Source organism: Corvus brachyrhynchos, unplaced genomic scaffold (assembly GCF_000691975.1).
Source record: "Corvus brachyrhynchos isolate BGI_N302 unplaced genomic scaffold, ASM69197v1 scaffold280, whole genome shotgun sequence".
NCBI lineage: Eukaryota > Metazoa > Chordata > Aves > Passeriformes > Corvidae > Corvus > Corvus brachyrhynchos.
The window spans coordinates 868971-896315 of NW_008236198.1; the positions used below are offsets into that span (position 1 = coordinate 868971).

The 27345-nt window shown below is 48.0% G+C and overlaps 2 protein-coding genes across 2 annotated transcripts in view; one reads left to right on the plus strand and one right to left on the minus strand.

Moving 5' to 3' along the window:
• The window catches only part of IL12RB2 (interleukin 12 receptor subunit beta 2), a gene marked incomplete at its 3' end in the record, with an annotated part of 14291 nt that extends 3427 nt beyond the window's left edge, over window positions 1-10864 (plus strand). The window contains exons 3-16 of the mRNA XM_017740604.1: window positions 357-683; window positions 1546-1660; window positions 1872-2047; window positions 2234-2373; window positions 3081-3225; window positions 4908-4987; window positions 6713-6929; window positions 7463-7663; window positions 8207-8308; window positions 8387-8542; window positions 9034-9171; window positions 9487-9583; window positions 10215-10314; window positions 10580-10864. Coding sequence (XP_017596093.1) covers window positions 357-683; window positions 1546-1660; window positions 1872-2047; window positions 2234-2373; window positions 3081-3225; window positions 4908-4987; window positions 6713-6929; window positions 7463-7663; window positions 8207-8308; window positions 8387-8542; window positions 9034-9171; window positions 9487-9583; window positions 10215-10314; window positions 10580-10864 — 2279 coding nt within the window. The remainder of the gene's footprint in view (window positions 1-356; window positions 684-1545; window positions 1661-1871; window positions 2048-2233; window positions 2374-3080; window positions 3226-4907; window positions 4988-6712; window positions 6930-7462; window positions 7664-8206; window positions 8309-8386; window positions 8543-9033; window positions 9172-9486; window positions 9584-10214; window positions 10315-10579) is intronic.
• Window positions 10865-15000: 4136 nt separating this feature from the next.
• SERBP1 (SERPINE1 mRNA binding protein 1) lies at window positions 15001-26998 on the minus strand. Its single transcript, XM_017740876.1, has 9 exons — window positions 26823-26998; window positions 25597-25734; window positions 25384-25455; window positions 24744-24818; window positions 22880-23057; window positions 19777-19824; window positions 17208-17381; window positions 16283-16321; window positions 15001-15438 (listed from the first exon to the last, which is right to left on the minus strand). Exons 2-9 carry the CDS (start codon window positions 25713-25715, stop codon window positions 15382-15384), a joined length of 762 nt encoding a protein of 253 aa, XP_017596365.1. The 5' UTR covers window positions 25716-25734; window positions 26823-26998; the 3' UTR covers window positions 15001-15381.
• Window positions 26999-27345: the final 347 nt, after the last annotated feature.

Below are 27345 nucleotides of genomic sequence, written 5' to 3' on the forward strand. Positions count from 1 at the left end.
CTCCCCCCCGGGGGGGCCCCCCCAGCCCGGCCAGCCTGGCTCCAGAGCAGAGGGGCTCCAGCCCTGCAGCAGCTCCGGGGCCTCCTCCAGCAGCTCCACGTCCTTCTTCTCCCTCCTGCCACAGCTTTACTGACTCGGGCACTTTTTAATCCCCAGTGAAAGAAGGGTTCTGGTAGTTTTTACCTGGGGTTGTGTTGGTTTGTTGATGACAGAGCAATCCCGTGGCTGCTGATCCCAGACGACATCCCACGAGTTCCTGCACAGAGCCAGGAATTTTTCCATCACACATTCGGGGAGAGCACGGCACGCGGTGCAGATGGATCCCCGTCTGAGTTTGTTTTCCCGTTCCCTTGCAGAATCCTGCAGGAAAGGGGCGGTGGGGGCCAGCAGAGCTGCCCGTGGCACCATGGGGGTCTGTGGCAATGGGAACGTGACAGCCAACACGGCCTGTGCCATCCGGCAGGGCACCAACGTCACCCTGTCCTGCCAGCTGGGAGCCCTGCAGGGAGCTGCCCCGTGCTGGGCCGCGATTTTCCTCAACAACTCCGAGCAAGTCAGAAACCAGGGAGGCTCGGTCAGCAAAACCTTTGCGGTCACTACCTACGGCAAACACACCTTCACGTGCAAAACCCTCTGTGGAGACAAGACCAGACTCGTTTGTGGAATCGATATCCAGTGTGGAAGTAAGGGAAATTAGATGTTAATTACTCCAGTGATGCCATGAAGAATTTTTGCCTTTTCTTTTATACCCCTGTTATACCTTTTACAGCTTCTGTATTCCTGGTGCTTTTTGCCTACATTCTTGGCCTTGTTTGTCAAGCTGAGAGACTCAACATTTTAGAAGCTTCGTAGCTAGGGATCAGTGTGCCCCAGACCCCAAGGTCCTCTCCAGAACACATCCTATAAACCAAGATAGAACCATCCAGGGGAAGGCTCCTTGGGGAGGGGGGCTCACTGGAGCCTCTCACTGGGGAATCTTTGATAGATCTGCTAATTAGTAACGCCTGTAATGTTATACCCGATCTTTGGGGACACACTCCGTGGGGTGCATCTCGATGCTTATGACCTGGGTGTGTGCACCTAAGGATCCTTAAAATAAATACCAAGGTAAAACCCCTTTTCCCCTTCTGACCCTGTCTGACTCTTGATTTTAAGACCAGGAAAAGGCACCACGTGTCCTTAAAGCTTCCCCGTGGAGGAGGGAAGCCCGTTAGACACCGGCAGGGGGTGGCTTTGTCCAGGACGGGTGCTGTCTGTGAGGGGCTCTTCCTATGGAAAATATTCCTGGCTGGAACTGAGCCACTGTGTTATTCCTGAGGGGAGAGAGGCTGAATAAACCTGCCTGCTCGGAGCAAACAACATCCTCCCTACCAAGCATCCCCTAAAAGATCTCCTACCAACATCTTTGAGGAAGAAACACTGAAGGCCGGGCTGGAGGGAGCTCTGAGCAGCCTGGTCTGGTTGGAGATGTTGGACTGAAGGACCCTTAAAGGTCCAACCCAAGCCAGGCTGTGATTCTGAGACTGACAGGAATATCTGTTCCAGATCCTCCAGATGAGCCCAGGAATGTGTCCTGTATCCAGCATGGGACACGGGGACATCTCACCTGCACCTGGGACAAAGGAAGGCTCACCTACCTCGACACTGCCTATGGAATCGAGTAAGTGATGGTGCTGGAAATATAATTAATACCTAATTATCCCCTGGAGTGGTTTTCTGATCATGCCCTGCAGCAGGGCAGCTCCCTCAGGTGTTCAGCAGACAGAGGCTGTACCAAGATATCCCTTTGGGAAGGGAACCCTGTCCCACACACCCGGGGTTCACCTTTCTTGCTCCACAGAAACACAGCCAAACCTTTCCTCCTGCTCCAGGCTCTCCAATGGGACAGACACCTTTTGCTTTCCAGAAGAAACTCCCAGTCAGGTGTTCGGCTCTCGGGCTCTGAGCAAGCTGGATTTTGACTCCAATTACACCGTGGTGGTCTCTGCCTCCAATAAATTAGGAAATGCCTCGTCCCAGCCACTCACCTTCATGCTAATAGACATAGGTAAAGCTCCACTCCCCACCTCTCAGCCTGCCCCAGCCCTTCGGGAAGACCTGGAAACATTCAGGGCACTTTAAAACGTGGTAAAATCATCCATCCAGCCTATACCAATAATCCTATTTTCCACCTTTCCCTCCAAGCTGTGCTGCCTCTCTGAGCCCCCTTTGCTTCTTTCTGTTTCGGTGCCAGTGAAGCCACATCCTCCCGCGTTTTCAGTGGAATTTGATGACTCTTCTGCCACCAACTGCACCTTTTCGTGGCACGACGAGGCACAAGCACAGCACTACAGGCTGAGATACCGTCCCCTCAGCAGGCACACCTGGAGCGTGGTAATCCTTTTGGGATTGAGGGAGTTATGGACCTGCTGGAGAGGAGAAGGCTCCAGGGAGAGCTCAGAGCCCTTTCTGGTGCCTGAAGGGGCTCCAGGAGAGCTGCAGAGGGACTGGGGACAAGGCATGGAGGGACAGGACCCAGGGAATGGCTTCCCAGTGCCAGAGGGCAGGGATGGGTGGGAGATTGGGAAGGAATTCCTGGTTGGGAGGGTGGGCAGGGGCTGGGCTGGAATTGCAAGAGCAGCTGGGGCTGCCCCTGGATCCCTGGCAGTGCCCAAGGCCAGGCTGGACATTGGGGCTGGGAGCAGCCTGGGACAGTGGGAGGTGTCCCTGCCCATGGCCCACTGGAAGGGCTGTGAGGTCCCTCCCAACCCAAACCATCCCATCACTCTGTGAAGTTTTTGCTTTTACTTGAGAAGTGGCAAAAGGAACGTTTTTCTGGGAGCTGAGCAAATCACTCAAACAGAGATTTCGCTCTTGGCACGCAATAAGTGAGGGATTTTTCAGCTGAAGCCCTGCAAGCCCGACGATTCCTTGCATCATTCTCTGAGTTATGGAAGCTGCCTCAGATCAGGGTTTCCCTGTTGGTTTTTAAGCTGCTCCTGGCTGGGCTGCACGTGGCCATTTGCAATTCAGCCTCTCGCTGCCTGCAACCTTTGTTTCCTTGTGGGTTTAATATTCCACGTTCTGCATCCCTGTTGAAGGTTGAAAGCTTCCACAGGGAGGAATACCACCTGCAGGGGCTGGAGCCTGACACAGCCTACGAGTTCCAGGTGAGCTGCAGGATCCTCCGGGGGCGAGGGCAGTGGAGCGACTGGAGCAGGAGGCAGATGCACACCCCAGCAGCAGGTAAGGAGCCCTCCTGCCCCAAAGCCGGCTCTGGGGCCTGCATCCCACGGGAAACTCCAGCTCATGAGGCCAAACCGCTGCTGGGTGGTTTCGTGGGGACTCCAGATCCAGCCTCGGAGCCGAGAGAGAAAAGTTTCTGTAAGAAAATTGCTTTTTAACGAACCGGCGGTGGAGCCGTTCGTGTTTCTCGCGGAGCAGGAATTTCCAGAGCTCACGGAAGGATTTGGGGGTTCCAAAACCCTTCTAATTCTGTGATTCTCCACTCTCCTGCTCAGCTTTGGCTGCTCTTTTTTGTGAATTACTCGGAGCCGTGGGGCTGGTGCTGTTGTGACTCAGCCCATTTCCCATTTCCCATTTCCCATTTCCTACTGCGACAGCGGCACTTTCTGTAAGAAGCATTGATTATTGATCCCTCCCCCACCTCCCTCTCAGCAGTTTTCTCCCCTTCTCCTTGCACCCTGCGCTCGTGGTCATCGCTCCCACCCCGCCCCTGCTGCAGGAGGAGAACGAGAAGGTTTTTAGCTGATGGAGGAGCACTTGCTGCCCTCACACGAGGTGGCAGCAAGGGGAGGTTGCAGACGAGAAGCTCTGGGGGCATCAGCACCGCTCTTTGCTGGAAGTGCTCCACAAGTCAGCTCGCTGCAAACCCCAAATTAACACTTTTTCAAGGAGAAATTCCTTTTCCTGCTCCTTTTCGTGCGAGCTGCCAAAAACCTTGCCTTACTCATGTGGTTCACAGGCTTTCAAAGCCAGGCTGGAGGGCAGCAGATGCAATCCCATATTCTGATTTTTCTCTTTATCTCACCCTTCCCTCGCTCAGAGGGCTCTGGTTTTATTTCTGCTGCTGCTCCTGCTTCTCGTTTCTGTTCTTGTCACTCTTTGCAGTTCACACAGGACAAACTGCTCTGAACATCGCTGACAGGGAGGGTTTTGTGTCCTTGTTACAGCCCTGCTCCAGCGGGGTTTGTCCATCAGCTGCCCCTGCCCCAGCTATCAACAATCAGGATTTGAATTTGATGAGTTTATGCTGGTCAGGGTCCTTGAGGAGCCAAGCTCTGTCATTCTCTGTCACCTCAGCTTTCCTTACATATTCCTCTCTGATTCTGGATTTCTGGAGCACATCCACCGGCCAGAGCTTCCCTTTAATGTTATTTTGGGACGTTTATTCAAAACATCAAGAGTTTCCAGTGAGAATTGTGGAAGGAACTGGGGGTTTAAGCTACCTCAGACAAGCTGTTAAAGGCACTTATTGCCTGGAGCCAGACAGGAAAATCCCACAGATCCCACAAGCCCCCTCATCCGAGGCTGCCTGTTGTTCTAGGACTGATGGAGCCAACCCCAAGGACCTTCATAAGCCTCAAATTTATGCAAAGACAAGAGCTAACGCTGTGCCTTTGATGTGTGGGTTTCCTTGGGAGCCATCAGGATTACTGAGGGCAGGATAAAGTCAGCAGCAGATCCAAACCCTTTTCCTTGGATTTATGGCTTGTTCTCCTCATGATCCCCATCCTCAAAGCAGCCAAAGAGCAGCAAAGGTGGATTATCACACCCTGCAGCACTTCAGGGGCATTTTAAAGCTTAAATTTAAATTTTCTCAGGGGTTTTGCCTCCTTTGCCTGCTCGTTGTTTGTTGGCTTCAAACCCCAGCCACTGCCACTGCTCCCCTTTTCCTTCCCCACCAGTGCCCACTGGGATCCTGGATGTCTGGTACCGGCAGCAGGACGTGGACTCTGGGCACCAGAACCTCTCCCTTTTTTGGAAGGTGAGTTCAGGGCAACCCCAGCAGAGGCAGGAAAGCTCAGCCAGGTGAGAGGGGAGACAAAACCCAGAGAGGGGAAACTCTGATTTTTAGGATTGCAGGAAAGGGCTGAACCCTGGGAGAGCACCTGGGTTTCACCAGGGACAGGGACATGGACCAAGAGTCCCCTCCCTGGGAGGAGGTTCATCATCACTTTTCTACCTAAAATTTCATGGAATGCCGGGATTATTTGGATTGGGAGGGATTTTGAATGTCATCTTGTTCCATGGCAGGGACACCTCCCACTGTCCCAGGCTGCTCCAAGCCCCAGTGTCCAGCCTGGCCTTGGACACTTCCAGGGATCCAGGGGCAGCCCCAGCTGCTCTGGGAATTCCATTCCGGCCCCTCCCCACCCTCCCAGGGAACAATTCCTTCCCAATCTCCCATCCAGCCCTGCCCTCTGGCAGTGGAAGCCATTCCCTGTGTCCTGTCCCTCCATCCCTGTATCCAAAGCCCCTCTCCAGCTTCCCCAGCATTTTTGGGGTCTGGTGGGCAAAGCACATTCCACACAGAATTTGGGTTAAAGCCCCCCAGAGCTGGGTAAAGAAATTCACTGTGTTTCCCCCCCACACGAACGAGCAGCATGCTGAAAGTGAAAGCAGAAATTCTCGTGTGATTCTGTGACCCCAGAGGTTGTGGCTTTAACTTGAAGACCTTTATCTTGCAGCACTTTCTTTATCACGAGTGACTTCCTGCAGCATCATTCATAAAACAGGGTAATAAACTGCCTCGAGAGTTTTCACAGCAGCTTCAAAGCCAGGCTGAAACTCAGTACAACACCCTGCAGGAGGTGTGTCCTGTTCTCAGACAAACACCCCAAAAACCTCCAAAAAACGGTTCAACAATTTAATTCCAGCAGGTTTTCGGAGTGGTTCCAGCAGTGCCTCTGTCCTGGGGCGCTGCCGAAGCACCAGAAACTCTGCAAACATTTTGGTGTGTGCTTTGTTTTGTTATGACAAAAATCAGCCAAACAGATGAATTCATGTCATAGAAACCTCAGGAAACTGAAACTGGGAGTACAAGTGCAGGCTCCTGGAGAGGAGTTAAAGCCAGGGTGTGGTGTTACTGTCAGAGATGTGTGTTCTGAGAGGCTCCGTGTAAATAATTCTTTATGGGGGCTTTATGTAAAATCCAGGTTTTCCCTCCAAATCAAAACCCGCTCATTGTGACAAACCCAGCTGAGCAGTTCATAATCTTTTTTTTCCCCTCCCTTGTGAAAAGCGTGGCTGGAATTCAGCCTCAGGGCGGGATGTGTTTTACTGTCCCCAGCTGGAGGAATCAGCACCTCACAGCAAAAGAGCTTCACTAAACTGGAATTGAATGGGAAAAATAAATTCTGGAATGGTTTGGGTTGGGATGGACCTCAAAGCCCATCCAGTGCCCCCCCTGCCATGGGCAGGGACCCCTCCCACTGTCCCAGGCTGCTCCCAGCCCCAATGTCCAGCCTGGCCTTGGGCACTGCCAGGGATCCAGGGGCAGCCCCAGCTGCTCTGGGCACCCTGTGCCAGGGCCTGCCCACCCTCCCAGGGAACAATTCCTTCCCAATACCCCCCCCATCTCTGCCCTCTGGCAGTGGGAAGCCATTCCCTGTGTCCTGGCTCTCCAGGCTCTCACCCAAAGCCCCTCTCCAGCTTTCCCAGCTGACAGCACCTTTTTCAGAAGACAGTGACAGATACGCTTTCCCCGCAGGCTCTGAGCAAGCCAGAGGCAGGAGGGAGAATCCTGGGATACACGGTGACCTTGGAAGCCCTGGACCACGGGAAGCTCCCAGCACAATCCCACCAAACCACCCAGACCAGCTTCTCCAGGGTGACCCCCAGGGTGGGCCACAGGATCACGGTCAGCGCCCACAACTCCCGGGGCAGCTCCCCCCCTGTGGCCATCCTGGCCCGCCCAGGCAGCCAGGGTAAGGCTCCTGCTGGCTCGGGGTCCCTGCGAGAGACAGCAGTGCTCTGCTCTGTGCCACACACCACGAACCCTTCCAGGCCCTCCACTCTCTGCTCCTCTCAGAGGAACCTCGGGCATCTGCAGATCCACTTTTCCCTGCACCCCCAGCTCTCCCAGCCTGGCTCCACACCAGAGGGGCTCCAGCCCTTGGAGCATCCCCGTTCCTCCTCTGGAATCACTCCAGCAGCTCCACATCCTTCCTCGTGGATCAGGGCAGGGTGTTGGGATGTGCCGTGACAGCACCTCCCAGGGTTTGGGATGGCACAGCCAAGCAGGGCTGGGGGTGTTCAATCCACGAGAAAAGACAGGAATGTGACTGTTCCTGTCAGCAAACCCTCCCATCATCACCTTTTCTTTAATTCGAGTTCATTTCTATCCTTCTCACGGTGCCAAAGTGGATGGGACCCAGTAAAAACCACACATCCCATTTAATGGTTCGATTGAGGCTACAACAACTTTGTGCTGACCGCGGTTTTTGCTCTCCCCTGTAAGATCTGCCCCCTCCTCAGCGAGTCTCTGCCGTGGCCCTGGGGAACAGCAGCATCCTGGTGAGCTGGAGCCCCCCCCTCGGATCCGCCGTGTCCGTGGGGGGCTATGTGGTGGAGTGGGAAGAGCCCTGGAGGGAGCCACGCCTGCAGCCCCAGCACAGCTGGGTGAAGCTGCCCCCGTCCCACCTGTCCACGGTGCTAGCAGGTAAATGCCACCCCGGCCTGGGACACCAGCAAAGCACCAGCTTGGTTTGGAAGTATTTGAAGTGACAAGTCAGGTTTGAATTTGGCCTCCAAATGGAGCAGCTGGGGCTGGTGGGAGGTGTTGCTGCCATGGCAGGGATGGCACTGGATGGGCTTTAAGGTCCCTCCCAACCCAAACCAGTCTGGGATTCTGTATTTCTGTATTTCTATAATTTTTACTAAAATCACTTCCAGGGATCCAGGGGCAGCCACAGCTTCTCTGGGCACCCTGTGCCAGCGCCTTCCCACCCTCACAGGGAGGAATTTCTTGCCAGTATCTCATCCAACCCTGCTCTCCGGCCGTGGGAAGCCATTAGTTTCCAGTTTAATGCCCAGTAAGGCTCTGCTGGGCTCAGTAGATCAGAGGAAATTTCTTTCCTTTCTTTATGAAAGATCTATCAATAATCACAAGATTTATCTCAGATCTAAGCAGCTGATGCAATATTTCTGCCCTGGCTGCAAATCCTTGAACAAGCAACTCTCCCATTGTAATTTCTCTCTCCAGAGCACATCAGAGATAACGTCTGCTATCAGATCCACGTGTCTGCACTTTATCAGGACAGAGCTGGACAGGCAGCATCAGTCAGGGGAAACTCCACAGCACAAGGTAAACCACAGGAACGCCCTCCCAGGTGTTTTTAAGGCATTTTAAGCTCAGCTCTAAAGTCAGTCCTGTGTCTTGCAGCCCCATCAGCTGGGCCCCAGATGCTCACAACCCCCTGGGCCAGCGGCGTCCTGGTTTCCTGGGAGGAGATCCCAGCTCCCCAGCAGAGGGGCTGCATCACTGGGTACCACATCTACCTGCAGAGGAGGGACAGGCAGGGCCAGCCCGAGGTCCATGGTGGGTGCCTGCGGGCTGGAAATGCTTCTCCTGTTCCCCTTTCATCACTGACAGTCCACAGTGGGATCATTCTAAGTTGCTTTCAGTGTGAAACTATCAGATTTCTCCCTGCTTCTCCTTCCCCCTGCTCCTCTTATTCTCCCTCCTCCTCTTCTTATTCCTCTTCATCTTATTCTTCTTCCTCTTCCTTCTCCTCTTATTCTTCTTCTCATTCCTCCTCTTATTTTTCTTCCTATCCCTTCTCTTGTTCTTTTTCCTCTTATTCTCCTTCCTCTTTTTTCCTTATTCCTCCTCCTCTTCCTCTTCTTTCTCTCCCTCCTCTTTTTCTTCCTCTTCCTCTACTTCATTTCTCTTCCTCCTCTTTTTATTCTTCCTCTCCTCCTTCCTCTTCCTCCTCCTCTCCTTCCTAACTTTATTCAGAGCCCCATTCCAGCTGAAGGCAGTAAAATCCCGTGCCAGGCTCTCCATTTCCATCCCCGTTTTCCCTCCAGCCGTTCCTGCCGGGAAGGCTCCTTGCTCCCTGCACATCCCTGACCTGGAGCCCGGGGAGCACCACGACCTTTGGATGACGGCGGTGACCGCGGCCGGGGAGGGGCCCCGGGGCAACAGCGACAGCGTCTGCCTGGAAAGTAAGGAACCAGTGCCAGGGTGCTCCTTGCTCTTGGATCCTCTTTCCCACAGATTGGGAATGCTTTTCCTGCTCCTCTGAAATCACTGGAGCTCTCCAGGCGTTCTGAAGATCTCTTGGTGTTCTTCAATTGCTAAAAATTTGTAGTTCCAGCTGGTTTTAAGATGTGCCATCTCTTTCGTAGCCTTTAAGCTCCCAGTGCTGTGCCGAGCTGTTTCCTTGGAGTTGAAGGGTGGTTTATTTATGGAACACAGAAAGATTTGGGATTTTTTTCATCTTTTTGATGGAGCTGAATGGTGGCTGCTCTGCATTTCAGGTGCTGGGGGCTGGGTCACTCTGGTGCTCATCTGCAGCTTCTGCAGCTTCTTCATCCTCTCAGCCTGCGTTTGTTCTGTGCCTCCAGTGAGGAAAGTGTGAGTGGATCCATCTGCTGTGTCCCAATAAAAGTGGGATGGTTATCAGAAGGGATTAAATCCCAGACTGGCTTGGGATGGAAAGGACCTCAAAGCCCACCCAGTGCCACCCCCAGCCATGGGCAGGGACACCTCCCACTGTCCCAGGCTGCTCCCAGCCCCAATGTCCAGCCTGGCCTTGGGCACTGCCAGGGATCCAGGGGCAGCCCCAGCTGCTCTGGGTACCCTGTGCCAGTGCATTTTAAAAATCTTTTCTCCTATCTAATCTAAATCGACCCTCTTTTAGTTTAAAACAATTTTCCCTTATCCTATGGGATGGCCATGCCCCTTCATGAGCATGGAACAGCGAGGATTGTTCAAAATGAAGGTTTCAGAGTACAGGAATGATAATAAAAACACGCTCTGAGCTTAAAACAGCTGTACTCCACAGATAGGTGAATTTTTACCCAGATCTTAAAACCAAACTGAATGGCATCAATCCTTGGGAATTATCCCCAGCCAGCTGAGAGCTCTGCAGGTCTCTCTGCGGGGAGATCCACAATCCCACCTGGGTTAATTCCACACCCAAGGAGCACAAGGGTGCTGCAGGTCTCACCATTCCTGTTTTTTATTGCATTTATCCCCCCTGCAGATTCCAGGCGCTTTTCTCCCTCCTCCTGCCGCAGTGGCAGAGCAAAGCCATTCCCGACCCTGCCAACGCCACGTGGGCCAGGAGCTTAACGGCTACCAAGGTAAATTAGAGGGGTTTTTCATTCTAATCCCACTGCCTTCATTAAAAAAAAGCCATTGGAGCCATGCGAGCCAGTAATCTCCTAAAGCAGCAAATCCAGCAATCTCTGGCAGCGGATAATCTCCCTTGGAGCAGACTGGAGGATGCGCTGGGCAAATTAAACGCAACAAGAACGCAGAGATGTTCCATTTTTAGCAGGATGAGCGGCTGCGGGGAGGGAGTCCCAGGAGATCCATGCCGGGATTCATTCCGTGTTCCCCCCGCAGGCGGAGCTGAGCGCTCCCTCCAGCCCCTTCCTGCCCAGCGGCTTCGAAGAGCCCGAAACGATCCCGGTGGAGGAAACCTTCGCGCACCCCGAGCCCCCCGTGCCTGGGGACAAGCTGCTGGTGGGCAGCGCTGGCAGCAGGGGGCACGGGGACTGGGCACAGGAGAGCTCGGGGGAGGAGCAGCAGCTCCCTGAGCTGTACCAGAGGCTGGTGGCGGAGGCGATGGAGCCCCCGGAGCCCGTGTCCGAGTACATCTCCAACCCCGGCACCTCCGCCCTGCCCCCCCGTACACGCCCTGCCCCCCGCCAAGGCGGAGGCGATGGAGCCCCGGGAGCCCGTGTCCGAGTACATCTCCAACCCCGGCACCTCCGCCCTGCCCCCGGAGCCCGACACTGCCCCCGACCCCCCCGAGCCCGACTGCAGCCCCCTCTCCGTCTTCCCAACCACATTCCTGACTCCTGCCCTCTGCTGCGAAGGGAATCTGACGCTGGATAGAGTGAAACTGAACTGCAGCTCCTTCCCAAGGTAGGCGGAGGGCGATGTGAGCCCGGCAGGAATTTTGGCACTTTACAGAGTATTTGTGTTTCAGTGCGAGCTCAGCCTGAATGTTGGCACTTTACGGAGTATTTCAGTGTGTTTTGATGTGAGCCCAGCCTGGATTTTGGCACTTTACGAACTATTTCAGTGTTTCAGCACAGCCAGTCCAGTCAGTCACACGTGACGCCTCCAAGTGACAAAACCCTTCCCAAGTCACTCCTCACCGTAGGACACGGCTGCTCCTCTCCCACAGCACACTTTGGAATCAAAGGCACAGCTGGGAATGCCAGAGCTGGATTTTGGGAACCCCTCGCACAGCCTGGGCTGCCTCAAGCCCTGTGCCACAGCCTGGCCACGAGTGGCTCAGCCTGGCTGGGCCTAGCCCAGGATCCAAGCTGGAAAACATTTCCTCCATAAAGAGAAGGAACTGCAAAAGAGAAGGATGGAACAGCTCAGACCCAGGATGACAGCCGCAGCTCTTGTTCCTCCGCTGGCACCAAGCCACAGCGTCCCAGGAGACACCAGAGCCATGAGGGACACAGTACCAGAGCCAGGCTCCCTTCCTGCCTCAGTTCAGGGGAGGAAAATTCCTCACCAGAACTAAAAGCAGCAGGCAGCACCTGTACTCAGTCAAATGGATCGTCAAGAGGAATTTAAGTGATTTATTGGAGTGTTCTAATTACAGGTTGGAAGGGTGTTACACATTTAATGACTTTGTTTACGAGATACGTGTATATAAATAAAATGTTGGAAATCTGAACTTGGCTTCCTGTTGTTTTCTCTGGTCAAGCTCCAGCTTTACGCAGAACAATTGAAAAATAAAAATAAGCCAGAAGCAAGAGGATTCTGCCTGAGCACACAACTCAGCCCCTCAACTCAGCTCTGCATAACCAAAGTGAACTGGAAAGGCAGATTAGATGCCAATAAAAGGTGGTTTTTTTAAAAAGCCCTATTTTGCCATTCATCTCTTTCTGCATGTTGATTTTCTACCCCAACACAAGGATAAGAGAACACTGGAATTCATTTTCTCCTCGCTCTGCAAATCTCCACCTAAATCAAAATGTAGGGCTTCCTGTCCAGACTTGAACTCTCCCAGTAATGGCCCTGAGCACCCCAGGAAGTGTTCTCCCCTCAGTCAGGATACCCTTCCTAGCAGGAGTATCAGGTTTGGCTTTCCTGGGGACACCTCAAGTGTGGAACCCGGCCGAGACAGAGCAGCCCAGGAGCGCCAGAGGCGGGCAGTGTGGTCCTTGGCACGCCTCGGGGAGAGCAGCAGGTTGGCACAGCTGGAATTGCCACCTCTGGGTGTCAGTGCTGGGTTTATTAAACCAGAGCTGTGGCTGTGCAAAGCCATCCCCGTGGGCAGAGCTGTTACAGGTGAGGGTGGGCTCAGCTCTTCCAACTGCTGCCACCACACGTTCCCAGTGACTCCTGACATTCCAGAAGAATCCATGTCCTTTCTTGCACTGATCAACCCCCCCCCGCTCCCTCCCAGCATTCCAGCTCTGAGATGACGTCCTTTCTTGCACTGATCAACCCCTCCCGCTCCCTCCCAGCATTCCAGCTCTGAGATGAATTTCCACACTCAAACCTTGCCACTGTTCATTCCAAAGCCAATTTGTTCCGTGCTTCCAACTTTTCCTGCTGCCCATCTTTTCCAATGGATCAGAATTTAAAAGTTGTAGTCCCCTAGATTTGGTGTGACAGAAATAATTTGATGTGACAGCAGGAGCAAGCAAGAGGACAGAAAACGTTACTAAAAGCAAGTTCATTAATCATAAATAACCTACTTGGGAGATGCTTTTCCAAGGCAAAGTCCATCCTAGGAATGGGAATGCAAGCTGGACTTCCTGGGACAGACCCTAGATGAGCCACTATGAACCTAAGTGGTTTCATTTCCGTGTGTTTTCAGGACATTTTTTTTAAAAGAGCATGAAAATAAACCTTTATTTCAGTTAACACCCACCAATATTAAAGATAAATGTTCACAGTTTTTAGTTCTTGACACAAATGGACTGAAAGAGGCAAATTTACATCTGGCAGAACAGCAGAAGGACCAATTTAAGTACAAGCTGTGTTGAAAATCACTCCAGGTGCTATTTGGGAATGCTCTACAGCAGGAAAAGGGAAAGGTGCTGGGCAAATCCAGCCAGTGGGGCCCCAAAATCACCTGGGTGGCCCCAAAATCACCTGGGTGGCAACTGGAATAGCAACTACAGATTGATCAAGGAAGGTTTGTGTTCCAGGGAAAGCTTTGCTCCAAGTGTTTGTGTTGGGGGTGTTATCCAGGGTGTCCCTAAGGCTGGAAGTGCAGCACATCCCACTGAAGCACAACGGGAGAGGGAAGGGGAACAACTCAGTGTTCCTACAACAGCCCCACACCGAGAGCAGAGTCAGGGGAGATAAACCAAGAGATTTTCCCCCCCTCTGATGGAAGCTTTGCCTCCTCCTCCTACCTGGGCTGGAAATCCAGGTGAGGGAACTGATCCATGATACTCACAGCGGGTCACAACACAAGCTCTCATGGAAAACAGCTCAGGAAAAGCAAAGCCAGCTACTAACACCACAGCTGAGCAGGCTGGTATTCCATATTCCAAGGTCTCCAACACTTACTGCCTGTCCTGTACAGTCTTTACAAAAATAGGGCGTTACCTTTAGTTTTCTACCTACCTAAGGAACTACAAATATGTTCTAAGCTGGCCAAAGAGGGAAACATGAAATAAAATGAGAGATTTGTTCCTATTCTCCTAATAAATGCTGATAAAACCCCTATGAAATCCTCTTTATTAAGTCATTCCCTCAACTCTTTTTATGTATTAAAGGGATACATAGGGATGAAATTAAACCTGTGGTGAATTTTGATGGGGGAGAAGGAATTTCTTACAATCACTCTCTGGAAAAACATTCACTGGTGATGTCCCAAGCAGACCTTGAGCCCTGCACTGAGCCAGAGCTGCATTTGGAAGGAGAGGTGAAGTGTTGAGGTTTTGGGTTGAGTTTTTGGTGTCTCATGCACAGATTGCCGTTGCCCCAGTCCGAAGCCACGAGCCACAACTCCCTCCTGAGCCAGCCTAGTTCCTTCCTCGGAACACCTGGAGCAGTGCTGGGAATGCCTCAGGTACTGCTGTACCTGCCTGTCAACCCCACATACCACCTGGAATCCATGTGGGCTTCCAGAGCCACAGCTGCCACCCTCCCCCAGCTCCCACAACAGGAATGACCCCAATCTTGGGGTATCCCAGCTCCAATAACAGCCATTACCCCAAATCTTGGGGTATCTCAGCTCCAAGGACAGCAATCACCCCAAACTCATGGAATCCCAGCTCCAACAACAGGAATTCCCCCAATCTCACGGTATCCTCTCAAACAAAAAGCAAAGGTAATTTAAAAACTTTTTTTTTGCCAACAAAGCATCTTGTTCTGTTCAAGGGAAGGAGGAGAGAATAAAGGTCCAAAGGGGAAGTGAAAGGTGGGATACAGGAATTTTAAAAACCTGATTTTCAGACCAGTTACCCACTGCTGGATCCATACACAGGTATTGAACTATAAACCAATGTGCTTTGAATCTTGATTTCAAGTATCTGCTTCCAATTTTCTAGAAAGATTTTTGTGTAAACAAACTACCCAACAGAGATGAAAACATGACTGGTTGTCCATGTTGGAAATGAAGCATTAGAACTTAAGTACTCCAGGAGTTCATTCCATGCAGCACTAACAGTCTGCCAAATTAATATTCCAAGATTCCATGGGCTGAGAAAAACCTGCCAAAGTGGAATTAAGGAAACCAAAGTAGTGTGCAATAATTAAAACCCAGTTTGGAGTTTGGGGAGGAAGGGGAAAAGTCTAAAATCCTGAATTAAAAAAAAAGAACACAAATGAAGGGAAAGCTTTTAACTGGTACACACTGTTCACACCTATATTTCAAGTTTGGAAACGCATATTTTCAAGCAGCAATACAAAAAAGTATCCATGAAGAATGCATAATCTCTGAAAAAATTATGAAAACATCCCTGCTACCATTACATTTCTAAATACAAAACTTGACTACCATATTGTTGCTTCTGTGTAGCGAGAGAAGTTCATTTTCAAAACAGATAAAATTCAGTCTTTAGGTGTGAATGGTATGAATGACAGTCTCTTTTTTTGTTTTTTTTTTGTTTGTTTGTTTGTTTTTTTCAATTTCTTAGTTGTTTTAGGATCCTTAAGCATGCAAGCCTCGGAGAGGAAGGCCCGACCAGGGCAGGGTTGGCTTTATGACATCCAGTTTAGGACAGAGCTGGGAAAGCCTCTGGGTCATCTACATCAGGAGCAGAAGCACTTGACTGAAAGAGAAACATCACAAGAGTTACTGCCTTGAGGCAGAGGTGGCAGCACTTTGGGGCTGGAGAAATGACTACAAAAACAATGCTTTTTTATTTATCCCACGGATTACAAAGCCTTCCATACTGTTTTTTGAATCTAAGCTATCTGGAGAGGAACTGCAGGCAAATTGATGCTTGCACATCAATTCTCTTTTTTAAAGAGATCTCAGAATGGTCTGGGTTGGAAAGGACCTTAAAGGCCATGGAATTCCAACCTCCTGCCATGGGCAGATCCTTCCCTGTGGATCATCAATCCTTACTGAGGGACACAACTGAAATGTTACAGAAAAGGCCCTGTCTGGAGCACAAATTATATTTTCAAGTTTAATTTTTCCCACTCAGAAACCAGATGTCGATAAAAGTAATTTTTGTGATAACTTAGCCCTAAAAATTCATGCATTAGCCAAGAATCTCCTCAGTAGTTTCCAACAGAGCTTTCTGAAAGGCTCTGCACCACATCTGAAAACCAGTGGAGAAATTGGAATTTCACGATACTCTTCACTTGGGCCATGAAGGATAAGGATGAGAAGAACGGCAAGAGCCGAGATAGTGGAACTTCCTGTCATGATATTAATTTATCAAGAAATGTATTTCAGATGAAAGTTGCATCAACACCTGTAGCTGCAGAGCCTCTGCTTTGCCTGAGACTCCACAGGCCACAAACCAGAATTAAAAAGTAATAGCAGGGTTTAAGCTGCAGGCTCAGCATCTCCAGTTGCTGAGCACACAAGAGCAGAAACAGCCAAAAAAAGGAGGGAAATTTTGGTGCCTGAGCCCAGGGAATGCACATGCAGAGATCACCCACCTGGTTGGGCGTGTGGATCACATCAAACTCCTTGACCAACTGCAAGGAAACAAAGGCAACACAAAATCAGGTGCAGGAAAGCTTGGAATTACTTTATGGCAGCGTTCTTGAAGAGTATTAGTGAATCAACTCAGAGCAAACCATCACTGTTGAACTTCAATTCCTTAAAATACTCTGGTATTGCTGTCAGGAGAGAGCTTCCCAGCTAATAAACCTAAAGTCTGTGAAGTCTTTGTCTGCTAAAAGGGACAAAAATGAGCAAATCTGTGTGAAGAAAACCACAGCACACAGACTGAGCTCATTTTCCAATCTGTAACAATTTGATTGACACCTTTAAGCCAAATAAGTGATTCATATTAAATCAGATCTTCACTGTAGCTACACTACAGTGCTTGAACTTAGCACCAAAGAAGAGAAAAACATTACTGGAGGTTAGAGAAAAACCAGTAAGAGCCCTATTTTCATCTGGAAAATCTGAATTCCTCAGGTTCAGGATATGACATGCAGTTGTACAACCAGTCCTTCACCCCCACCAGGTCACAATGCACACAGAGTGTCCTGGCTGTGGGCTGAAAATAACCAGCCCAGCACTTGTGGTTCTGCTCTGGCACCAGCTGAGGCAGCTCATGGTACATTCAGATCTGTTCACACTGGAAAGTCATTTTTCAGGTCTAGACACAAAGACAGGCACTCTTTAAAAATCCACCCTCCCTTTTTTGTGTTTGATGACAACACTGCTCAAACATCCATCCTTCTGTCCTAACAACCTGGTTTAAAAACGAACTTGCACAAAAGAATTTTCACTTGAGTTTAGAACGCGCTGTTTGTTGTCAGAGCATCTCCCCCAGAAACAAGGAACCTGTAGGAAAATCCCACCAGCAAATGAAGCGAATTCCCTGTGGATGAGAGCTGGGGTAGTGCTCACCTTGTCAGTTCTGCCTCCACGGCTGGCCCTGCCCCCACGCCCTCGGCCCCCCCGGCCCCCTCTGCCGCCGCGGCCGGGGCGGCCCAGGTCTCCAAAGTTGATCTCCAGCTGGGATGTGATGTCGTTGGCGGGCTTGCGGAAGTGGTGATCCATTACCGAGTCCTCAGCATGAGCCTGGAATGAGGATTTCTTCATCAGCAAGAAAAATCACCCCAAAAGCCCTTCTGTGCACCTGTAGCTGGGCTCTGGCCACCACAGCCCCCGCTCGCCTCTGATCACACAATCCCATCATCCACTGCCCGGAGAGACTCAAGAAACTTGGAATTTCTCAGAAACCAAGGTATTCTGCCTTTCCAAGATAATTCATGAGTTCACACAATCACTGAGGTTGGAAAAGCCCTCCAGCAGGATTGAGTCCAACCTGTGCCCAATCCCCACTTTGTCACCAGCCCACATCCAGTCCTTCCCTGGACACCTCCAGGGATGGGCACTCCAAACCTCCTGGACAGCCCCTTCCAATGCCTGACCACCTTTTCCATGGAGAAATTCCTCCTGAAATTCCATCAGAGCAACATGTCCTTATCCCAGACCAGGCCAGACTATTACCAAGCCAGCAGAGACTCTCATGTTGTAGCAATTCTCATTTTGTGTCCTGGTTCCATGAATCCATTCCGTTCTTTTTCCACACTTGGGTCACCCATCCTAATTTTGCTCCCTGGGGATTTACACTTTATTTGCTTTAGCCCTTGATGAATACTTAAGACCAGGGAGCTGATGAGAATCCCTCATTGCCCTGCATTCACTGTAACAGCAAATGAGGCACAAAAAGCTCAAACACGAGGAACTGAAGGAGCTAAAACAGAACCGGTCTCACCAGTGACACTGGAAAATGTGGATCTCAGCACCTTTGCCATGATATTCTCTTACTGGTTTGTTCCCAGCACATTTGGTGGAAACCTGAGCCTGGAGGAGCAAGGGACGTTCCCAGGAGTTACAAGCACCATCACTTGTTATTCAGCACCTTGGAGACTTTCAGTTACACACTGAACCCCACCAGGTGTTATTAAAGCAATTCTTTCTCCTATTTTACACAAGCATTTTTTCCATGTGCAAGCCAGTTTTTGGCACTTAGGATAATACCAAAAATGTCAAAACCTGCCTATTATAAGGCTCAACGATCATGTTTTGCAAACAAGACAATATCCAACATTTTCCTTCCCTCCAAGCCCCCAACTCCTGGCACAGCAATCATCACTTCCCTGGTTTTCCTACACAAGTGCCATGTGCAGGCTCAAGCTTCTCAACTGCAATTTAGTTTTCTGCTGTACACAACATTCAGACTTTCAAAGGCAACACATTGTGCAACTAAACCCTACACCCTTTAATTACCATTTGTGGAGCCTTCACAAGGCTGCCAAGGGATGGAGAGGTCTGGAGCCAAGGCTGCTGTCAGGGATTCCATAGGTCCTTCTCAATATCCCATCTATCCCCCCCCCCTGCCAGTGGGAAGCCATTCCCCCTTGTCCTGTCCCTCCATCCCCAGTTTAATTAGAAATACCCCTTCCATGCTGCTTTGTTTCCAACACATTCCACTGGGATGTATCCCACATAACAGCTGGTCCCTACTCCACTCCTGATTTTATTCATTTAATTGTACACCCCTCCCTTGGAAATCTCTTTCCCAAACTTAGGAATTCAGCCTGAACGGTTTTCAGAGAAAAGTCAAACACTACAGAACACCTTAAAGACGTTTTAAATTCCTTTCTTATGATTTAACTTTTTATCTGCAGTTTTTATCACTGCAGTGTATTGAGATTCTACTTCCAACTACTGGTAGCCATGTGATAATTCCCTTTTCTGAGTGGTGGGATCAGTGGATTTGTACAATATTTCTGTGCATTTTCTTCCCTATGCTGCTTTTATTTAAAAACAAATCACTACAGTCTACCAAAAATCATTGTATTTCCAGAACTTGACTTTGGTGTAACCACTGTACCAACAAATTGCAAATTCCCTATGTATCCTAATGATTTCTCTATCCAAAGTAATGAAAGCTCATTTAAAACTCCAACAAAAGACTTGGGACGCTCTCCTCAGACTCTTCCACTTGGGTGATAAGTCAGACACACTGAACAAGTTGCTTATCCTGAACAATCTTTGGAAATACCAAATTTCTATGTATTGGTGACTCAATGGTACTGATTTAATAACTGACCACTTCTTGAAGGCAGTGCTGCACCTAAGGGTCTTGGGTAAGGCTGTTGAAAATTAAGAACAAACTACCAAGAGAGCCAAAGCAGACAGTGAGAGATGGAAGAACAGCAGCAATGAAAAATACTCATGATAGAAGTTTTTATGGTAAGGTTTGAAATCAGCAGGATGAGGAACAAGGGGACTAAAACCATGACAGGTGCTGGATGGTGCACAGTGAGACAACAGGCATGGACAGAAGAGCTCCATATTCAATAAAATTCTCTATTTTGGTGAGTTTTTAATATCCAAATGTTCCCTGCTGAAGGGGCTCACGTTAACACACAGGTATCACCAGTTAGAGAGAAAGGATCAGTACCTCATTTGAATCCAGCAGACTCCCCTGCATTTCTGTCATCGCCTTTGTCTGGTGACAGTTGTGTGTCCACGCCAAAGTGACAAAAGGAACAAAGGGAGAAAACAAAAGGAAGAAATGAGACTCAACTACATACAGGAACAACAGGTAATCAGGTCACATGAACTGCTGGGTACAGATGGCACTGAGCACATGGAGCAGCAGAGGGATGAAGGAGCAGCTGTGCAAGTGTCCAGAGACGGCACAGGATGGATGTGCCAAGTGAGGAGACAAGAGAAAGCTCAGATGGACACCGAAGAGCTCAGATGGATGGACACCAAAAAGCTCAGATGGATGGACACCAAAAAGCTGCCCAGGAGCTGCTGGAAGCCCGGGCAGAGACCACACATGCAGGCTGGTCTCCAGCACGGCCGCACGTCAGGCACAGAGATGGGAAGAGCTGGGATGTTTGAATCACTGTTCATGGAAATCTTCCTGCAAAGCCTCCATTCAGGAGTCATTCCTCCCAACTTTGAGAAGATGAATTATTCTTTTCCAAAATATATTTCCTAATCTCCCACTGCTACCTCCTCTAAGGAAGTGAGTGGAGTAGTGAGGAGGTTTGAAGAGGCACAACAGCTACACAGATCTGGGTATCAGTTTTTCCAGGAATCCTGAATTCCACTTTTGGAATAAATCTTAAGATCTGTCCACAGTAGAACTCCTTCCTGGTTTTCATAGAAATTAAGACTCAAGCCAGCTGCAGAGAAAAAGAGGATCTCTGTTTTATGGCATGACTCCATATCCTGGGAAGAGGGTCACTGGACCAGGGCTGCCAATGCCCCTGGATTTCAGATTAAAGCAGCAAGAATCTGAGACAGAACTGAGAGTTCGTTTTATCAGTACCTGTAGAATAAATGCGAAAAAGAGGAAAGACCTCAGACAGGGCCAAGCATTTCACTCCTCAGTGAGGAGGACAAGCAGGAGGAAAAGGAGGACAGCTCTTTCCCAAGACTGAGGCAGATGAGCAGCACTAGATCCTCATTCTCCCTTTTCCCAGACTCCTAGGGCATTCTCCAAGGAATTCTCAAGCTACAGCAATGCAGGTGCTCATCACACCACTTCAAAATTCTGAGAGATCTACTGGGGCACACGGTGTTTTTCAACCGTAAGAGTACAGAAGATCTGAGGCTGAAAATCAGAATTTACCTATAAACCAAATAACTTCCATACATCATCTCCCTTCCTACCAGTAAGAATCAGAGGAACCTTAATTTCTTGACTCATAAGTACATTCAGGAGGACAAAGAGAGGAAACAGCAGGTGATTGGTGGTTTTTAAAACATTTTGCCTTCTAAAGCTGCTCACAAAGGAGCTGCAGTGGAAGCTTTCCTAACGCCTGTATTATAGAGCCATTCTCCTATAATCCTGAGAGAAAATCCCCACACTGCTTCCCATGGGATCAGGGAACAATGAAGAAGGGAGATGGGGAGACACATCTGCTGGATGTACAATAAAGCAGGCTAAAAGCAGCTCAATTTAAAGGCAGATTTGTTAATACCTCACTTTCATGCTTACGCAGCAAGAGGCTGTTACCTTCTTATGTGATGGTGCTAAAAATATCCAACTTGTTTACTTGAAGTTAACCTCTTAAATAGAACAATCTACTAATTATGTCAGGTCTTCCACAGGAGTAATTTGATTATTCACAGTTTTTGTTCAGGTTCTTTTATTTGTTCTTGTTTTTTTGCTTGGTTTTTCTGAGTTAACTGCTTCAGTTTTCAAATGGAAAATACAGTCTGTCTTTCTAGCCTCTAAATTACTCACAAGTATCATCACCTTTACCATCACATACGCTCATATGTTCAAAAAGATTGCCCTGAGCTCACTAAATGTCAAATAAATCTGATTCAGAGGGATTGAGGGAATTTGAAGGACTACAAGTTTAGTAAATCTTGGTAAAGTACATAAATACTTCTGTTTAATACATTTTTTCAGTACACAGCAACATTAAATGTAACTCAAATTCCCTTTTCTACCCAAGCCAGACAAAGCAACATTTAATGAACACTTCAGTGAACAGCTCAAAGAAAACACAGCCATGCAATCATTTCAAGAACTGAACTACCCCACACAGCAAAAAAACAGCCTGATTTGTGACCAAGTCAGACTCATTGTGAGTTCAATCAGAACAGAAATGGAATTTTCACTGGAAAACTGAGCAGTGCCCCCCACCCTGGACTATATCCCAGCTCTCAGGATAAAAGCTGGCAAGGTGTGAAAAAGCAGGAACACATTTTAGGAGAGCAGAGTATTACACACTATCCAGTTACTTCAAAGGACTCAGCACCATCAGTATACAAAGTTGTAGCCACCAATCTCTTAAGTGAGCCACTTAACATATTACAGAGTGTTAAAAACAAAGATTAGAACTAAAGATCAGCACAGCCCTGCATTACAAAACAGAGCTCTCAGCACTTCCCTCCCTTGCCCATCACCCCTTGCCACTCTTGGAACAGAATAATTAACATTATGCAATGCCTGAAATGAGAAACTACAAATTTAAAGCAATTCTACAGCAACGATGCTGAGTGTCACTGGAGCACACAAAAGGATTTCAACTGCCTTCCCAAGAGCTTGTCTGTGTAACAGCACTAAGTGAGGAGACACCCACGGCACAAATTTAAGATGCACAGTTTAGGTTTAAGGCCTCTGAGGCAGGACCAGTCTTCCTTCAAGCTGACATCATTCAGCAACACCATAAATCCGCGTACTGCAGAACAGATGCTAAATAACGTAAGTTTCCTTTTTTAAAAAGCAAACTTGACAACATTCCCCTAAAATTCTCATCAAGAGGCAATTCTTACACACCTAAGGGCACGGCTCAGATCCTAAACCCAACCACAGTCAGAATGGCCACTTGTGCCACTGCAGAAATGGAATTCTGCTAAAAGAATGTTGTTCAAATGAACAAGAATGAAATTCAAATTAAAAAATGCTATTCCCACTTTCTAAACTTCCAGCTGCAGGTCGGCATCTCTCAGAACGGAGCTTCCAATCCAAGAACTGCTCATCAATAACAAAACCTTTACAAAGTGGACACTGCAAGTATGGAAAGGCACTTTACCTCCTCACTCTTTGACTTGTGGAGCACAAATCCTTTTTTCCATTGCCCATCAGCTCCCTCGTTTGGTTTGCGGATGTTGAACTCGACTTTTGCACGATCCTTACTTTGAATGGCTTTCCACTCATCCAGGGTCATTTCCTTGGGGCCTTCTTCCTTAACTTCTTCAACCTCATTCTCTCTGCAGTGAATTCATGGAGATTATGATCACAATGTAAAATTTACACTCTGGATACAATTTCAAAATCATTTGCTGGCTGGCACCAGGTTATAAATTAAAAGTTTGTCAAGGCTTTAGCAGTTAAGAGGTGAAAATATAAAACATTCAATTTCACTACAGGAAAATTCATCTCCTTTAGAGAGAGCGCCAAAAAAATTACACCCAGCCACCTCTGAGCACAGAAAAACGTTAAAATTAAAACTGACCCATGCCATCAAATCTCCACATTACCGTCAGCTTTATTTCCCAACATGAAAGCCTAACTTCTGTCATGCCTTGTTTGGAGCTTCTTCCCCCCCTTTTTGAAATACATCTCTCACACACATTCAAGTCAAGGCAGTGAGAACTTGTTCTTCCCACGGTTTTCAAGCTTTTTAGTATTTTAAAACCCAGAATTTAAGCAGCTTTGGTTAATTTGCTTCCTTTTTTGAACCAATTATTCAAACAAGTTTTACTTCCAGCTAATGTGAAAAAATAACAGCACACACCTTATTTGTGAGATACATCAGCTCTACCTTGTGCCAAAGGCTATTTTTAAGTAAAACACACAACCTCTGTGCTCAATAACAGATCATATTCCAGCCACTGGAAGCCTCTGGTCATTGTTCAGTGTATTTATGCAACTGAATTTCTGCTTTATAGGAAACCAGTGCTGCGTATGTGCAGCAAAAAGATCATGAAAGCCTCAATTTCAAAGGTCTTCATTTGGCAGCCATTAATTTTGAACAATAACAAAGGTTTTAAGTAAAAATCACTGTATTTCAACTTTTTCTCACTGTGTAGGAGAGCATGATTTTTGACATGGGATGTAATCAGAATTTGTTTTGTTCAAGGCAAAGATTTTACTGCAAAGGGTTTAGGGTAAAGAGCCACACCGAACCAGCCAAACAAGGTTACCCATGTGGAGCTGCTTTTCTATAAAGTTTTTAGTGAGGGAATCAAGCTACAGCAAGCACCACATTAAGAATCATTAGGAAGAAGTATTTCAAAATTCTGTTTGCTGTTTTTTTTGAATCCTCTGTAAAGCCCATTCCTCCTTACAATACAACGTTTTGTCATACTAGGCTACCATATAAATTTGTATCGTATTTTTACATCAACTCAGTATCAGTAAGGCTCCTTCTGCTTCTCTGGTTACTCTTTCATTCATCCAGTCCCTGGCTCCTTCTGTAACAGTGTCCAACTGAGATGGGAAGAGATCCAGGTAACTTTGAAAACTGTGTGGAGAATGAAAGATACAACCTTTTTCCTACAGCTCAGTCCCATGGTCTCCAAGGCTGTTTTGAAAAACTAAGTTCAAAAAATTGCCTTCCCCTGGCATTTTTGTCCCATTTTCTTGGTGCTTCTATCTAGTCTGAGCACAGATGCTTTTGGGTTTGGAATTTGGAGTTGCAATCCCAAAACCCAAAGTGTATTAGAAATGATTATTAATAAATAAAGCTGAAAGAGCCTGCAGGACACCAAGGAATGGTTTAAAGACAATTTCCAGACATGAGGTTTTTAAGGGGACTCATTCAGCAGCACTGTGGATAATCTACTGATAATCTGAGTTCAGCAAAACAGATGTGGAAATAAATAACAGAGGTTAAAGGTAATGCAATAGCACCTCTGAAGCAACCCAGGAGCACGGAGAGGGGTGGTACTCACTTATTTTCAGAATCAGCAGGCGGATGCTCCTCTCCCTCTGGCGTTTCCTCAGTTACAGCTGACTGATCCAATTCACTGCAATTACATAACGTTGGGAGTTGGGGCTTTTTTACAACTTCATCCCTCTTTAAAGCTACATAAGACTAACAATCAAGATCTACAGTGGATTTACTGTTTCAACAAGGATTGGTGCTCTCTGTGCCTTTTAAATTTGATGCTTTTCACTTAACTAATGGTTTTCCCCAACGCTTCCTACCACCCCTCCTGAAAGGCTCCCGCAGTCCCTTCCAACACAAAATGGATCTGGGCATTAAAAATAGATTTCAATGGAATAGCTGAATTTTTGTAATACAACATGCATGCTTACACCTGATCAAAATTTACTAAAAATAGAACGGTTTCATTTTAACAAAGAATTGTTACAAAACCAGCACGAGGCCTCCCAAACTTCCCCAAAATTCTGGCTGAACAGCGAAGCTATTCTTACATTACAAGAAATCGCTTGGGTTTTAAACTCAGCAGAAGCGTGGCAAAAATCATGGAGATCAAAGGCAAAAAGGCAGCTAAATGTGTGTGTTCTGAAAGCCATAATTAGGGCTGATTAACATAATAGTTTTCTGAGCAATGACAGATTACTAACGTTAGCTCGTCTTTGACGGTTCCCCAGTTGTGTGATCCGCTGCCACCGCGCTTGTCCTCGTGCTTTAGGCCGCTGAAATGTGAATGTGAAACAGAACTAACAAAACTGAGTTAACATTATAGTGTCCAAACACAGAAATTCAAAGGATCAATTTTAAATGGGGTCAGAGTGGTAAAGAAGAGCCAAAAGGACTAGGAAAAGGTAAAGACTTACGATCTATCGCTGCCACTGTGTCTGTCAAATTCCCGTTTGCCACGAGAGTCAAACCCATCTCCTCGGCCCATCCCGCGCCCGCGGCCACGGCCCCGGCCCAGTCCTCCACGTCCACGCATGGGTCGGTCCAGGATGGGTCTGGCACAGAACAGCCACAGGTCAGGGATTCACTCCAAAAATGGACAGCATTTCATGGTTCTTGTCCTCTTTGAGGATTTTGTTTACTTGGTTTTCCTTTGATAATTACTGTTAGTAGCTGAGTCAAGTGATTCACCTCCAAAAATGCACAGTGGGTTTCACCATTCTTTTCTTCTTTGAGAACTTTATTTACTTGTTTTTCCTTTGATAATTCGTTTGTAGCTGGGTTCAGGCTCTAACTGCAGAAAAGTCACTCCCCAACCCCTGGAAGAGTCCAAGGCCAGGCTGGACGGGCTGGGAGCAATCTGGTTTGGTAGAAGGTGTCCCGGCCCATGGTATGGGTTGGAACCAGACCACGTTTAAGGTCCATTCCAACCCAAACCATTCTGTGGTTCCATGATTTTAGAATCCAGAAACAAATGCTCAGGATTGTTGTTTGTTTGCATCTTCTGGCATTAATTCCAAAATTTAGTGTTTGTATTGTGTTATGAAATTAACTGATGCCAAAACTTCAACTAAACTCACTTTTATCCAACGTACTTTTAAAAGGATCTTAACTTTGGCTACTAAAGCTTTAATATTTGAACATTACTTGAATTCTGGCTGCTTCACAACACGTAAGACACTTTAAATCTCATGTAGATCTACGATGGCTTCACCACTTCCAGGTCTGAAGCCATTGTAGCCAAGGCTGCAAGAAGGAAACACCTACGTGGACAAACTTTTGCTGGCTTTAAGTCAGCTGGGCAGATTAAAGCCACAGCTGTAACAGCAAACAAATCTCATCCTGCAGCTATGCTTGGGTTCCTTTCCTGAGTTATCTGCTATAGATGTACAGAATTATGGTGAATATCTTGATTTAAGCAATAATTTCAGTTACACCCATGAACCTGTTCATGTAGACCACTCTCAGCCTAAAACTTGAGTTAAGTTTGCAAACAAAACCATGGAAAAGGGAAGTGTTATGGTCTGCACGACACGAATTTAATCTTGATTCAATCAGCTCTTTTACCTGAGCAGCAGAAGGCAGGACAGCCCTGTCCTGCCAAAGCTAGGAAAGCTGTTTATCACCAAGACAAAACTCTTACTTATCCACAGAGAACTCTCCTCCCTCGCCCTTCTCCTCGGCGGGTTTCTCGAAGCGGCGCTCGCGGGGAGGTCGTCGCTCGGGTCTCCTGTCGATGGGTTTGCCTTCCCCCTGCTGCTGTTGCTGCTGCTGCTGATCAGGCCTCCTGCCAATCCTCCTTATCCCTGAAACATCAGGCCAGACACATCAACGGAATGTGGAGTGCTCCGGGACAGATACCGACCCCCCAGGGAAACAAGCGGGAATAAAAGTTTTACTTCTGCAGAACCTGAGCAACTGCACCTTCACCTGACTCTTCCCAGCCACATTTCTACCCAGGATTTCAAATTGTGTTTGACTGAAAAGTTTAGTAACCCCTGCTGAAATAACAGGGTCAGCTTTCAAACAAGAATCAAGGTAAGCAAGATTTTATTACATTTTTTTTTTCTCTGAAAGGTGCTTTTCAGGTAAAACAAGTGGGTTTTATTTGAAAAACACACAAAGGAAGCGAGCATCACCTCACTGGCCCTAAGACAGTCCTGTGC